At 43.9% G+C, this 15,986-nt stretch overlaps 1 protein-coding gene across 1 annotated transcript in view; it reads left to right on the top strand.

The window, feature by feature from the left end:
• Positions 1 to 15,986, top strand: part of LOC111268769 (ras-specific guanine nucleotide-releasing factor 1) — a gene marked incomplete in the record, with an annotated part of 88,818 nt that overhangs the window by 12,679 nt on the left and 60,153 nt on the right. Inside the window, 3 exon segments of the mRNA XM_086971802.1 lie at positions 521 to 714; positions 9,829 to 9,939; positions 15,794 to 15,895. Of these exon segments, the coding sequence (XP_086827928.1) occupies positions 521 to 714; positions 9,829 to 9,939; positions 15,794 to 15,895 (407 nt within the window).

Below are 15,986 nucleotides of genomic sequence, written 5' to 3'. Positions count from 1 at the left end.
CACAGACGGCAGCAAGTAAGGGGAAAAGGTATTTGCGGCGGAAACAGGTGCAACGGATAAGGAGTACGTAAGAGGAGATAGTGGCTTTGCTCAGCAGGATTAGTCGGTGGGTGGTTGTCAAGTTCTAGGTAGCTCAACTTGTATCAGGAGTGAAAGTCTCGTGTTTTTTATGCCGTTCTCTTATTCTTACTTATTTTAAACCTTGCCGTATCCAAGCCGCTAAAGTCAAAAGAAATCAGGGGCAAAGGCGCGAACATAAGGAAAAGGGATAAGCTTTAAGGCCCTCCCAAATAGAGCAGATACCGAGAGTGCACGGGGCGAACTTTTGCTATCCTAGTAATTCGGTGGAACAAAACAAACAAAGCAAAAAAAGCGAAATAGTTAATGTCGATTTAGGGTCGCCTTCTGACTCTATGTTTTTCTGTTTCTATTGATGGGAACCGTCGATTTTGGCGTTGACCTGGGTTTCGTGACTATGTTGCTGCGTGGTGACGACGACGAAACGCGACAACGAGCGTAGGAGACCTTTTCGACATGCTGCTCCCGATGCTATCCATCTACCAGGAATACGTGCGAAACCATCACTTTTCGCTGCAGGTACTCGCTGAATGTAAACAACGAGATAAATTCGCCAATATCCTGCAACGACTCGAAGAGAAAACTGTACTCCAGGGCAGAACGCTAGAGACCTTTCTCACGTATCCCATGCATCAGGTGGGTAATGTGGCCATCATTTCAATGCATTTGGCAGATTTAATACATACAAACCACTGCAATATTGTGTTGCCGTTCGTTACGAGGGACAGAGCAACGACTAGCGGCAGCGCAGTATATTCGTAATGTATTCATATAGCGATATGCGTGTGGTAAAAGCAGAGTGGTACGGCAGAACTACGAGAGATTTACTATTTGCTTGACATTGTTTGCTTAATAACTCATCGAGTGTACTTTTTTTTATTAGAGTCTATCTATATACTGATTTGAATATAAAGATATACAGAGGGAAAATAATTAAAATAAAGGGCTTTCGAAAACGTTCGACTTTGATGTACAAGTGTATGGTGCATATAGGTTCCTGTGAATACGGTAGAATTGAAGGTTTTTGTTCTTAGATTAATTTGTGTAATACTATTAGTACAATAGTAGGCGATAAGAATATTAGGCTCTTGATACGATAATGCCCCAATGGCTATTAAAATCGTGAGGGTGAAGCCAATAGGATGGTAGTGCTTCTTCATAGCGTCTACCAATGCCCTACTGTGCTGAGCATGTAGATTTATAATTAATAAGACTTTGCACCGGAGAACAGTCCCGCAGATAGAAGTAATCGTTTAAACCATGAAAACGTATTCCTTTCATGCAGGCCAATATTGCGAATAGGCCGAAACAAAATATATTGCCAGCGATACTAATGAGCGTGACTCACAATCAGGCCTTTATCGGAATGGCAAATGTATGCCTTCAAGCGTCCAAACGTGATCCCTGGTTAGCCGTACACAAGTCATCTCTCTAATACGGACTCGCTTAAAACGTTAGATATCATTTACCGTGTGTCCATCTAGGCATTAATGTGATCTAAAAGTACCTTTGTTATAATCCGCTCCGAAGTTGCTTTGCGGACTCCAAGTCTTCCAGGCGGTTACGCGGGTATTCTGGATAGATCCACCGTGACAGACTGATGATATTTCTCTTCGAGATAGTTACGAATGATTCGAACCCAGCTCTTCAAATTAGTAAGAATGTATAGCGGATAAATTTGAATCAAACAACAAAAATATAATTTTTATCATGCGCCAAATTTCGTGTCCCGAAGCCACCCTGGTGGTAGTCTGAACTTCAGATGCTCAGTTTGTCTATATACAGCGACCAGTCACCAACAAAACCACATATTTTTGTAATTTTTAAATAATTTAATATTAAAAATAGTTTTTACTATTTGTTACATATGCACATGAGCACTAAATAGATCTCGCGCTGTCCAGACCTAATTATTCGTTCCTATACGATTATTGTATAATTCTCAAAGTGAAGTTTGTCTCGTAGACGCAGCTTTGCTTATTGAAATAATGCAAAAGTATTCTCGTTCAGCTCGCAGCTTTCTGAAGGCAGTACTGATGCTAATACCACTGTTAGCCAAAAAAAAACCTATGCAATTCCCTGTTCAGTTATTCGTGTGGCCTGTCTGTGTTGACACCCATTTGCTATGTGCTCGTCGCCTTATTGGAAGTCAATTTTACCTCACCAGCCTTCACGTTGGCAAACAGTTTCCCGCAAGTCGATCTACAGGGCACAGTCATACGTATTGTATAGTACTCTCACGGCTCTTCTCTTGCAAGTTTGCGAATCCTGGCTATAGTCTCCGCGGTTCTTTTTTCGCTTCTTTTTTTTGGACACTTGACAGCCACTTACGGTCGATATTCTCATAAAAGCATCACAATGAGTTGAGGTCGCTTCTGGTCAAGCGATTATCGAAGTACGATGCCAAGGATAGCGAGCTTGACCTAGATAGGCACATTTCCAATAATAGATACCGCGCGCATTAGAATTTTTCTCATCCGCTACTTTCTCTCTGACATTCTCTCCCACTCGACTTTTTCTTGTAGCCTTCTCCTGTTATCAAGCGAAGCCCGGCCACGTCATCGTTCAGGCATTGAAGGAAAATTTTGTATTCATTTGCTGTAAGCTTAACTCTTAGAGAAAAGCAAAAAACGAAAAAAGAGTATGCTTGCGGCATTAAAAGCGACGCTGACGACCATAAGGCCATTCCGGACATCACTTGGAAAATTGTCGGAGAGATGAAGGACAGACAGGGAAAAGAAAAATTACAGACGGGAAGAAAGAGAGAAGAAGTTTCGGCTTAGCCGAAACACCTGACTAACCGTTATTTTCGAAACACAGGTACAACAGGAAGTGACATGCGCTTGAGGAAGAGTTAGAGAACGTTTTAGACAAGACATCCCATCCAGAGCAGCCCCACTTCGTCTCGTCTAAGTTCAGGTCTATTTCTTATCCAACCGTAGCCACTGGTCTCGTCCGGCTCTTACCGTACAACGTACCGCGTACGAAAACCAACAAGACAGGCGGCGAACGAATACAGCGTTGTGAAAACCCTGATAGCTAGAAGGAGTGGAATAAGCATGTCAAGGATCAACGACCAACCGTGGCATTCGCCTGGGCTCGCCTACTTTCGCCCTAACTCATTTCGACCTACGGGGTTTGATGAGGGGGCTTCCGCCTGCACGGCAAGTCCTTCCAGCACATCCACCTCCGGACTTAGGCTCGAGCTCGTGACGACAGTACTGTGCGCTTTCAACTGAAGTATAACCACAGTATTAAAGCATCGACATTGCCGAATTCTGGGTACGCTCCTGTACGTGTTTGTGCGAACCCCTGGTCTGTTGTCGTCTGCTCTCAAAAATCGATTTTCCTCGGGGAAAGCGGCGTAGCCGTAATTGGATATTAGTCACAGTTGCACTAGCCAAGCACGATATACACGTTGTCAAGGTCTGTGTCGTGCCTGAAGCAGTTCTAACGAAAATAGCAAAATTACTAGTGTAACACTGAAGAAAACTTATAGTATCTAAATGAACTAGACCGATTAGTAGCTCGAACCTGGTGCTAGTGGCTGGCTGCCTCGAAGAGAACATAGGCAGCAACTGTTCGTCTGGATGTATCGCGTACATTCTATCTAAGTATGTGATTTGAGCGGAAACTATTTAAGCATATAGCCGTGCACACGTCACATTCTCTGAGCATTAGTTCTAATGCCATCAGAAGATAGGAATAAGGTCAAGTTCCAACCATAACTCCATTGCATTTACGACCTTAGTCACATTGGCGTATCCATAGTTGAAGGACACTTTGTCTGCTTTTACAGAGAAAGCTCTTCTCGATCTTCCAGCTGAGCAGTACAAGCCGTCTTACTGATTTTTCTCAATAATATATTGTATTTCCGAAGACTTGTATACATGAGATGGTACTTTTTTTAGTGCACATAAATACCTTTGCGTCGCTTTAGCGCTAGACGATAGCAGGTTTAACAGCTAAAGCCGTTCTAACCTCAGCATCTCCACCATTGCCTCACTCGCCATCTGGGCTGGTCGGTCGATAGGACCGGCTACAAGGGCTAGCCCGGCCATCCAGTTCTCAAGCTTCACTTCCCAATCAGAGGTTCTCTGACCGCCGCCCCCTAATCATACGCCGGTTTCCAAGGAGCCGATGGTGGCGCCTTCGCTGCTGGTTACCGAGAGGAAGGCTTGACTAGCCAGAATGTTGGCTACCGTTGGATTCTTTCTGCAGTAGTTCCTCTTTCCCCCTGCAGCTGACCTCCCGTCTAGTACCCACAATGAAAGCCATATTTGAGCTATTCTAATGCGGCGCTTCCAATGGTACTAATAATAGTTAGCCTGTGATATAGGCTTTAACACGGTCAGTAGGGGGCGCAAGCAAAAAATTCAAAACCGGGGTATGACGGAAAAGCATGGCAAAAACTAATTTTATTTCTCGCGATGCAAGGTGAACGCAAAGGGCAAAAGGTGATAGAAGATCTTTTTGTTGCGAGTTGTTTGTCGTCGAATCAAAGTCAATGTTTGAGGACAAAAGAGAAAAATGGTTTACTTTATCAGAACTCGTCGTAGCTTCCTCATCGGCCCGTTAGCAAACAGCGCGAAATGTTGGCAGAGCTAAGTAAACGCGGTGTTTTCAGCTCGATTTCAGAGCTAGTTTTTTGTATTTATTGAAAAATTTCGACGATATTTGACTGTAGGCCCTTAGCCTTTAACTAGAATCGCTAAGGACCTATCATATATAACCTGATCGATTTGACTTTTTAGTGCCATTGTTGCTGAATCCAGTTACACGCAGCCTAAGAAGCAGCGTTTTACCCAACTAAAAGCTGCGTAATAATATTCTATTAATGCAAAGCGGGTGTTGAAATGAAAGAGGGGCAGTGGTCAGCGTTCGTTCATTTCACAGCGTCTGCATTTGTTGAAGAAGTCAGGAGCTCACAACAATATTTTTTGAATTTGCTACTTTAGTAGATCAATTGTGTGTCGAAGAATCTCCTCACAACCGACTTTTATTGAAAAAAATCTCCACCTTTTCTCCGATTGGACACGAAATCAACTTATAAAGGCCTAAAAGATAAATGTTGGCGTTGTTAATCCGTACAAAAAATGGACAACTGATAAACTTTCAAACGAAGCGGCACAGACCAAAAGCTTCGAACATCTACAGTGAATAGAAATCAATTGATTTTTGCCGCAAAACAGAAGCTTTTGAAAGTAAAATATGTTGCGAATTAAACAGGGCCTTTTAAACTATAGTTAAGTAATGTACTATTCTTTGACGGGGTGGCAGCATGTAAGCCAGGCTTGAATCTCAAGTGTACACCGGTCTGCGCCACCACAAATGCGACTAGCTGTTTCATCTATAAATTGTTTTCTATTCACCCCAGTCCCTTCGTGCTGCTCCTACTGCTTAGCTTTCGTTCCTATTTTATACTGCTCTTCTTCCTTACCTCACGTATTAGTAGCTCATTCCTACTGGAGCTTGAGATTTGCTTTAATGAGCCGTTTGTCGGGGCAAGCAGAACCCGCCTGCTTGAACCTAACTTTCTCAGTATTCCGACGCGCTTTCTCCGGCTTTTCGTTTCCTCAGTTGAGGTAAGCCTCAATTCCCTTTCCCAATGCCGGCCCTCAAACGCCATTCGCAAGCTTTGCGGAGACAAGAAAGCCGCAGACCCGCGGCCTGCGGCAGTAGAGTTTTCCCAACTTCATCTCATCCAAACGCGGACGAACAATGCTATAGCCGATGCCATGGTAACTGTGGGTGACAGCGCACTGCAGTGAAACTACACCTGCGCCGTTGGGCAACTGGTTTCTCCCTCTAGTTTTCGGTAGCGGCGGTCGCAGCCAAGCTTCAAATCGCGTAGCCTTGAACCGTTGAGCGGCACCTGGCTAACGGAAGAGAGCGCGAAAGCTGAGGCCAGTTGACCCACAGCTGCAATGAGCATCTACTGTTTCTGCCGTACCTGTGTAACCTTGTATACCTTTCCTGTGAACGACAGAGCAAATATCGAGCAACTGGCGGGCAGAACGAAGCACGAAAACACGCTGTGATTCGACATAGCCAAGCACGTGATTTACAGATGGTGGAGCTAGTTGACTGGAATATAGCCCCAATGTGCCTACAGCTTTCACAGCTGACTCCGATCACCTGTCGCCTGGCTGCCTTCTCCATACCCCCTACCGTGCCCCTCTCACGATTTCCTTTCGCGAGCGCTGTTTTTCTCGCTTTCGTTCTACGATCTTTCGAAAACTCGCAAATAACGCTCCCAAGTACAACCATTCTTATTCTCGTACTGTCTCTTGTTAACGTTCAGCGTTGAACCATTTGACGCGAAAACGTATTGAGGAATCATGCGATCCTAGCGATGACCAAATTTTACTCATTGTATGTTCTTCAGCGTTTTGATCGGTGCTTCAGCAAACGCGTATTCATGCGAAGCGCGTAAGCTCCCGTTAGCTGAGTTGATTAGGGCGCTATAGAACACTGTCAAACCGGATCGATTTGTAAGAACAGATTGTAAGAGTATTATTGAGAAAATCTTAGTCTCTCCTTGTTAGCATGCATTCGTCTCTATCGCTGCTCCCTATTGTTCGAAGAGAATTGACGTAGAGGTGAATACATATAGCTAAGTATCCTAAAAACACACTTTAATACGCTTACTCCCGACTGATAATCAACCTTGTAGACAGGGAAGAAAAACATATCGTTCTTGAAGAATATAGCTGTACCTTCACCAAATAAAAAGCTCAAACGTTACATAGGCGATATTTTACCCACGGATGCTCTCTCCTTTTCCTCTTTGCCCTCCCCCGGTCGTTACCTTTCTCGTTCTTTTTCGTTCCCCTTTCTTACTGCCCTATTCCCTCCCGCATGCTCTCCTTCTCGCTTCCCCTGCAGCTTATCGACCCACCCCTTTCTCTATTGATCTCTCTCCAGCGCTCTTTTTCTCTCTATCTGTCTGTGCTTTTTGTTTCCTTTTTTTGGCCATGCTCAGTGTTAGCGAATCCAGGTTAGTTGAGCCGTCGAAGCGATCAGCACTAATGCCCAATCCTGCGGTGCCGTTCCTCCTAATCATCTTCAACCGTCCTTTAGTGATAGCGATTGTACTCCGTGTATTGAAATGAATGAGCGATATGCCGTTCATTTTGAGAGCCAGAAAGCTCTTCTGCTGAATGGCGCACTTTTACCCCTTCTGTCCATAAACTTGAAAAAGCTGCCGCTGATTTTGCTACTGCGGGTGCTAAGCATACATCTGACTATCGTAGGCGAGTTAGTCAGTGTTCCGCTTTTAGGCAAGCTCGCTGTCTGTCTTAGGCTGCCTGCCTGCACGCCTGCCAACCACGCTTTTTAGAACCTACGTAGTATAGTCTAACGATGCCGGCAATACTGGCTGGTCAAAAAAGGAACCTAAAGTCCAACGCCGCCGTTTTTGCCTCCGATCGACCGAGGTCGTTCGGGTGGTTGAGTGGGCCTGCCTGCTGTCGACTTGATGCCAGTACCCCGCGGCGCCAACGTGGCTCGAATTGATAACACATTCATTCGCGACCATTCGAAGAGGCGAAAGCCGGAAATGAAAGGAGACGAAAAAATAGGCGGCGGCAGCAGCAGGCAGGTGGTGGCAGTATAGGCCCCTCCGCCCGACCGATCGACCGACCATCCGTGCGTCAGCCCGTTCGGTAGCTAGAGACTACCAACAAACCTATCCGTGCCTGCTGCTACCCCCATCTTATCTCACTTTCGCGTCGCTTCGTTCGCCCTCGCTTCCGTCGTTCTCGCCGTCGGCTTTCGGTAGTGCCTAACGTAAAAGCAGTCCGATCTGAGAAGACAGAAGTATTGAGAACGGAAAATAAGAGATGGTTGGGTGGGTGGGTGGTAGGGTGTGCGCCTATGTGTGATACGTGAGGCCAGAGTAACCTAGTGGATAAAGCCGAATACAGACTGGCAACAGAAGACGACTAAACTTCCGTCAAAGCGATCAAAGGATAGCCTCCTCTTTTTCGCCTATCGACCAGCTCCCCGAGCGGCGGCCCGCGCCCATTTTGGCCCGTCCCTACTGCTCTGATCCGTTGCTTGAAATGCGTGGTGGAGACGAGGTATGAAAGCGGACTTCAAGCCAACCATACAAATAGGCCAGATGAGCAAACGAATTCAACTCGTTTTATGATTCGCAACTATTCGTTGCCTCAACCGCAGCAGTCGTCGGTTGTTGACCGCTGGTACGACCGATCCTACTGATGTATATTGACCACAATAGGTGTTTAGGAAGACACGGAGGCGGTACTTAAGTTCCAGAATCGGCAACGGTTACTATTATATATATGGAGCCAGCGAACGAACAAAGTAGAGCTGACTATTTGCTCTTTATTCCGCATGCCGTCAAAGATCGTTGTGATGACGTCCACAAAAGAACTATGACTATGGCCTCTTGTCAACGCCGCCCTGATCATGATCGTTAAATCAAGCTTTATGGTGGGTTCTCCCACCTGGCCACTGTACACAGGCCAATGTAGACAAGGCGAACTTCGAGCACTTGCTGCTCGGCTACAAGATAGCTGCACAAGCTTAATAAGTGTCAGGAGGACAAGTAGATAAAGTATAAAATAGTATGCAAAGTAAATGAAAAACAATTTCGAGTGTACAGCAACTAGCCACTTGCTTCTTACTAGGAACATACACATCTAGACGGTTTTGCTTGCGCTGATCATTTTAGTGCGTATAGACGCCATGCAGTTCCAATAGAATTGCCATATAACGACGGGAAACGTTGTTCATATAGGTCACAGGTTTCGCACGCTGAAGCTAACTGGAAACCAAGCATCTGCATGAAGCCTGTAGACGTCCAAGGTTCGTTTTTCCTCTACGCTATAATGTTAGGGTGAGGAAAAGATGAAGCGACGTTGCCAGATGCGTTGGAATGTTTTAAAGCGAGCTACGAAACTTTTTTGCAGAAGAATCGTTTCCATCTTTGAAAACATTTTGACAGTCGTTAATAGCCATTTCAACAAAATGAATGGACCCTGCTTATATTGTCCGGGCTATGTTGAAGTGACGTTGATGGACCATGTGCGTTATGTCGCAAAAACCGTGAGGCGTTTACTATTTGTTATTTTGGATTCTCTTGATTCGTAATGTCTATGATACGGCCTGTATCGACGCACAAGCTCGATGAACAGTAAGCTCTATTTTAAATGTACGAATCGTCTTCAACAAAACGGTTCTGCGCTTTTTACTCTAAATATATCCGAAAAAATCTTATATATCTATGTCCGCTCTAGCGACCACGAGAGTTCTCAGCGCTCGTTCAGATAAAGCTTCAGTTCTAGACTGCCATTAAAATAAGTTATGCCGATAGGCCTCAGGCATACTTCAGAATAGTTCATCGAGATACTCTGTTTTAATGCGCATATTATGTCTCTAGACAATTATTCCTTGTCAATTGTATGTGTATATATATATATATATATATATACGTTTTTCGAATGCCTTTATTCATCCTTGCAGATTTTATCCCATAGGTGAACTTGTTTACAATTTTTAGTTGTAAAAGTTTATATTCGTACGAGCTTCTTCTCTTTCAAGCCAACCTGCTGGTATGATTGTGAATTTCTAACTATTCACCCAAGTCGGTCATGTTTAGAAAAACGTACGAAACAGTTCTTCGAAACCACTCGAATATCCTTCTCAACTGGATAGTGCTAAAGGTCTTCATGAATTTCAACCCGTTCCGCTCCGCTCGTTTTCCTTGTTTTTTTTTTGCAGGTCCCGCGATATATCATCACACTTCATGAGCTTCTGGCACATACGCCCCACAACCACGTTGAGAGGCGAAGCCTTGAAAACGCTCGCGCCAAATTAGAAGAGCTTTCCCGGGTAAGTAACTACTGCTCCGTACTGTATATGAGTTTAATACGAATACTCTCGAATGATCAGATATCGGCCATTTGCGCCCTCGTGTGTTCGAAAAGCAAATTATAGATAGATAACAAAGTGAAAGAAATCTATAGCTGGTTGTGTCTTTCTGCTTACGAATAGATCAAACGGCAATTCTTTCAACTACTATAGATAATATCCTGTTTCACTTGATCCAATGACGCTGACCGTAGAAAAGGTTGTCGCAATAGCTTATAATAGTCTCCTTTGGCAAAGGTGCACCTCCATTCTATCGATTGAGCAATGAGCGAATTACTCCTTTTATAGAAGTCGGCATGTTGAAAAGCGAAATACGAGTTTATACACCTCTTTGGGCAGGCTCGCAGGGCGTTGGTTGTAAAAGACCACTCCACAAAGACTACATCCTACTGGTTCCTTAAAAAAGGACGATAGCCAGTAGGTCTTAGGAGGTTTAGTGGATAAGAACGAAAGTAGGTAAAGATTTCCAGTTGAAGACCCTAACAGACAATGGCACTTCGAATGCGTTCTATTATGTCCACTTAGTAGTGAGGTCTTAAGAGCATAATAAAATGTATTTCGTAAAGTTTAGAAATGTTAATGTGTGTTTATTTTCATTCGCTTCCTAATGAGGTATTTTGGCCTAATATAAGTTATCTGTTTGGCATTTTCCTGACTCGTTGTGAACGATAGATAACAACCTGTGCTAACTGTAATTTATTGCCACTTTGGTTTATATAAGGACGCCACTTCCGATTCAGGACATAGCCAAGAATCTCGGACTACTGACGTCTACAGTATACAGTTGGTGACATCATGTTCATTGGTTTTTTAGATTTGTTTTTAGTTTTTTTTTTTATTAATGCTATATTATCTTTTATGTATTTGTGTGTATCTCGCTCACATTTGCTAAAGGCTAGACATTTAAGCTGCCTTATTTACTGATCGCTGACATGGCCGTATCGCTCGAAGATATAACCATCAGTCTAATGATCGACTCTTACAATCTGTCTGCTTCAATCTGGCTTCTGGTACTGTGGATTCTTACGGCGAAATCAGCAAAGCTGGTTATTAATACAGTGTTAGATATTAGTATATCGACCAGTGTAGTCTCAAAAGCTCCTCTTGCCCACCGTAAGCTTGCAAAGCCCGTGTTATTGATTGTAGCGAAATCAGATGTAGGGAAGGACTAGAGATTATATTTGGTAAATCAGATCAGTGAGTCACAAGGGCGTAACGTCGTTTATTCGTTCATTATTCATGCCAGTTATTTTCGCCGTCGTCGGTAACAAGAAGTATCTCTATAATAGTATAAACAATCGACTACGTTAGGTAATTTTTTGAAGAAATTAATTTTTATCGCCAAAACGCCAGTCACTTCAGCATATCTAAGTCGGCTTTCTGGGCCCAGTTCTATGTCAGGCTGTTGCTTGCGAATCTAGCCAGTACCAGTCGAAGTACATCTATCGAACAATACAAGTCACCACAATTTGTTGGACAATAATGGTTAATTAATCTTTCCGTCCAGAAGCGCACCGATTGTTCGACCGTAAAAAATATACGCACACTCCATCAATGTATCTGCTTACATTATACTTATATCTACATGTATAACATGCACTTGGCTATCGACAGAACAGAGTTTGTATTGTGCAGTAGTCCTTAGCCCAGCTATATCCGGGAGCAGCTAAAAAAATAAGCGTTAATTAATGCCAGGTCCTGCCCCATTTGTCTACGTACTGCTCCAGTGCCCATGTGTATTCCTCACGCTATTCAAAAGGCAGCTGAATCTTTTTTCCCTTTTCCCCGTCGTCCGCCCCATGCACCTCCACCGAACGCCGCGAAGTCGCGTTCGTTTGTACTCCTTTTCTGTCGTAACTGAAACAGAGTCTAAAAGGCGAATATGCGCGTACCCGGAAGGCAGCGTCAGCAAGTGTTGTTGGTCGTTAGTTGCTTTCTTGCTTGATTAAGATTGATTGTAGCATCCGCAACGGGTTTATACCTAGACCTTCTGCTCTGCCGTCTAATTCCGTGTTACGATGCCGACCTATATTATATCGAGATAAATAGAAACGCTGCCCCCTATGGCACGCATCGATGCGTTCGTCTGTCGATTGTGGTGGAAGACATATTCCTACGTGACGTGAAACGTGGCAATGGACGAAAGCTGCACTGGATAGCAACAGGCGATTTAGATTGCTGCATGGCACAGTCAGCTAGCAAATCCATCCGTCAGAGAGAATAGGGCCTTTTGTTCTGTTCCGATACGCTAAGAGAAATTGTTTTTACACAACAATCTGTGCTTTGCAACACACGACATGACGCACGTCGTCGGCCCGAAACTATAAAGGACGTTGCGTAGTTGATTAATTATAGTGATTTGTAGCTTTAGCATTCTACCTAGGTAAAAGGCCGCAAATCACATAGTCAAAATAGGTAACAGCCTTAGCAGGTCTAACCTGCGCACTGTAAATCTATGAATTTCGCTTAAACGCTGATTGATTCGCCGGATCAATGTATGTCTGCGAAATAGCATTGACTGTCAAAACGAGATATGGCCTATTGATAGTTAATACATTGCTCTTTTCGTCTAAGGTGCTCCCGACAGTATATCTTTTAATATCCTAGCTTGGTTGAGGTAGCTCAAATGCCCCGCGTTGACTATTCATTAGAGTAGTCGCCATAGCTAAAATGTCAACTCCCTGCTCTAGTGAGCTTATTGGCCTGAGTGGGGCTTGACTGTTCAAGCTACTTTAGAGAGGAAACGCATAGTTATCGCAGAGTTATATTATCGTTACTTCTCTGCGATTCAACCGAAAGCCCATCGTGGTTGTTGTAGTAACGCTCTACCTTGATATTCAATCTGTGAGCTTCTTGAGCGTAATGAAGAATCAAGCCACGTAAACATTATCGTATTTTTATTCTCAGAACTATTCGAGCATCTAATATCTGCGTTTAAAAGTTGCACAGATACTATGTGTTCTCTAAGTAACCAAGCCAGCAAAAACGTATAGATTATAAAATTATTAAAGATTTCTATTTCATAATAAAATGCTTAAGTCAAGAACCTCTAGGTTCTAAAATTGTGTAATCATTGCTGCGTTATTCGTTTAATGGAGCGTACGTAATTATTCTATAAAATTAAACAAACAACGTGGGATTTTACTTAGATAATGGAAAAGACCTGTAATTATTTAAAAATTGCAAGTTACCGGCCTGGCTGTTCTCTATGAGAACATCGTCGAAAGACATCGTAATGATGTTGCAAACAACGAAACATTGTTGATTCGATTAGCTAATACGACCTTAAAAGGATTAACCGTATCGAAAATGGCGGTTATGTTTGGCTGCTGCAGCAGGAAGCAGGCCATTGCCTAGACGGACGATGTTGTCATCGCTTACGACTAAGGACATTGCGGTCACATTTGCGTCCGCGTCGCCACAAACGAGATAATGTCACTTGAAAGGTTTCACGCGCAGTTGGTCGAACCTGTTCATTCATCTCGTCGTTGGGCAGTTCCGTCGCCCCACGCTTATTTCCGATTCTTCCTTTTGTTTTTCGATTCTACTCCCAATGTTCGTGTCTTTCATTCTTGCAGCGCTGCCGTCGCAACAGTTAGAAGAGGCACAATCCTCGCAATGAAATGTTCGTTAACAAACAACAGTTCTTAGTTTTACTGTGGGGGAAGTATATTGTCAGACCTCCTGCATAAGACAAGTGGCTCCTGGTCCACAGGTAGACGAAAGCCCGCCTGTTCTACCGCTGGCTTTTCCCTTTGGCTGCCTCTTTATTCCTCGTTCGATTCGTGGCGTCACCGCAGGGACGATATGACACGACGATAAGTGACTGAATGAATGAGTAAGGTCTTATTCTAGCAGCTAGGATGGTTTTTATAACGTTTTAGTTATTTACCTGATGGTGGGGATATCAACGATGGAGATGCTGGTGGGCATGATGGACTGCTATATGCAAATGTATATGAATTTCTCCATTTGCTTTTATAAAAACTTATACCTCTATTCCCCCTTAGCGTGCCCTACAGTTTTTTGTTTTCTAAGAACACGTATATACCCGTATACCTACAGAAGCGAAAAAACTGAGCAATTTTATTTTTTCTGAGTGGTACCGACTAAACTTCTTTACTGAACTGGTTATGCCTGGTAATCAATTGGCCTTCCATGCTCCTCAGAACAAAATATTAATGATAACTCGTTGCTAAAGGCACTGGATTCTAACAAAAGTTACACGTACGTCTACCCCGGTTTCCATCTTAACCGCTTTGCCATGAGCTAGTTTTTCAACACACACTCTTTTTCTCGCATTCGTTTCTGCCGTTTTGGCGGCTTTCAGCGGCTGGTTGGTTTGTGCCTCGTGCCTGTGCACGTGGGGCCGTCTGTACGAATTCATGCATTGGGCAGTTAGCACGGTTGCTTTTATTCGTTTACCTCTCTCGCCCTTAACGGGAACAAGAAAGAGAATGGAATCATGTAGGGTTTCCTGCGTGTGGTTCGCGTTACAGCTACTATTGGCGCAGTTTCCTTGATCTTTCTCGTTGCGCGGAGTCCCCACATCGGCCTTTATTGCCTATCCGGTTTGGTCCCGATCTGAGGTCCAACCTAAACTAACTAGTGCAGGACAAGCCTTGCTACTGTCGCAATCGCCATTGGCTTCGTTCACATGCCGCCCAACAGGCAGCGTGCGGGCACGAAAGAGTAGCAAAGCTGAACAGAGAGAGGTTTTCAAGCTTCCCTTCCAAACGACTTTGACTTCCCTGACCGACGGCAGCAAAGACGACGAGCCAACGCTTCTATTAAGGAAAGTCAACGCGAGCGACCAGCTCAGGCTCAGGCTTCCTAGACCGGGGCTAAACGACGAACCAAGGAGCAGCCAAGTCAGCATTAATCACTGTGGTCAGAGGAACCGGAACTTCAGCCCTCCTCCCCTCTTCTTCATCGTCATTTAATAGTGCCATGCAATCGCTCCTACTCCCTTTCTCCCATACACGCCGAGCTCACCGTCGGTTTCAATGCCATTGTTCTGCCAGTGTGCAACGCTTTACGCATCTAAAGTATCATCTCATCCCCTTTTGTCCCGCAGCTGCTCAGGCACTCACGGCTTGGAAACCGGACAGTCCCTGTTTCCGGTCCTGGGTCAGGCACAAGGCCTTAATTTTTCTTACTCCTTTACTACTGACCGACCGCTGCTAGGAGCCGTTAAGAGCGAAACGAAGCAGCACGGGTCAGCGAAGGGAGCGCACCCAAGAGCCTACATTTATACGAGGAATAATTAAAAAAAATGAATAACCAAAGTTTTAGCTAGTTATAGCTGATACTAAGAATCTTTTTCTAGTTGAAAAAAGGTTCAAAAACAATACATTAATAAGAAAATTGTAAAAATAAAACACATCATCATTTGTGCCAATCCCCTGACATCGACACACAGCCATAGGTCATGAATATTACTTGCTAGCATCGCATCCAGGAGCTTAGAGTAGGGCGAAAGCATATGTTCCACCAGTGGATTCAAACGAGAGGCCAGTGCGTAGACTAGTTGATATAAATAGTACAAGTATGGGTATAACACATAGATCGGAAAGATATGACTTGAATTCAGGTATAATTGGAGGCACAGATAACAAGAACTGCACAATATGCACATTGTATGTTTTTGTTCAACAATAAATACGAAAGAATGCTAACAAACGCACGAATATATAACGTAGACTAATGTGTGTGCAGGTGTGGGCCGCCACGGTTAAAAAGAAGTCTGTTATTGAAGGGAACGATGCGCTTGATTATTACCCTTATTATACCTATATTATCTGCATAATTTCAGCAAATGCACGACGAAGTAAGCGAGACAGAGAATATTCGAAAGAATCTCGCCATCGAACGAATGATAATTGGAGGATGCGATATACTCCTCGACGTTAACCAGGTAAACACTTTTCTACGACAGACACCTGACCTTAAAAATATTCTTCTATGTTATATCATACCTAATTGGAACAAGCCAACTTTCGCTAAAG

This window comes from Varroa jacobsoni, unplaced genomic scaffold, assembly GCF_002532875.2.
Source record: "Varroa jacobsoni isolate VJ856 unplaced genomic scaffold, vjacob_1.0 scaffold_1318, whole genome shotgun sequence".
Taxonomy (NCBI): domain Eukaryota; kingdom Metazoa; phylum Arthropoda; class Arachnida; order Mesostigmata; family Varroidae; genus Varroa; species Varroa jacobsoni.
The sequence above is the reverse complement of the archived record's forward strand: the minus strand, read 5'-3'. Positions and strand labels throughout refer to the sequence as shown.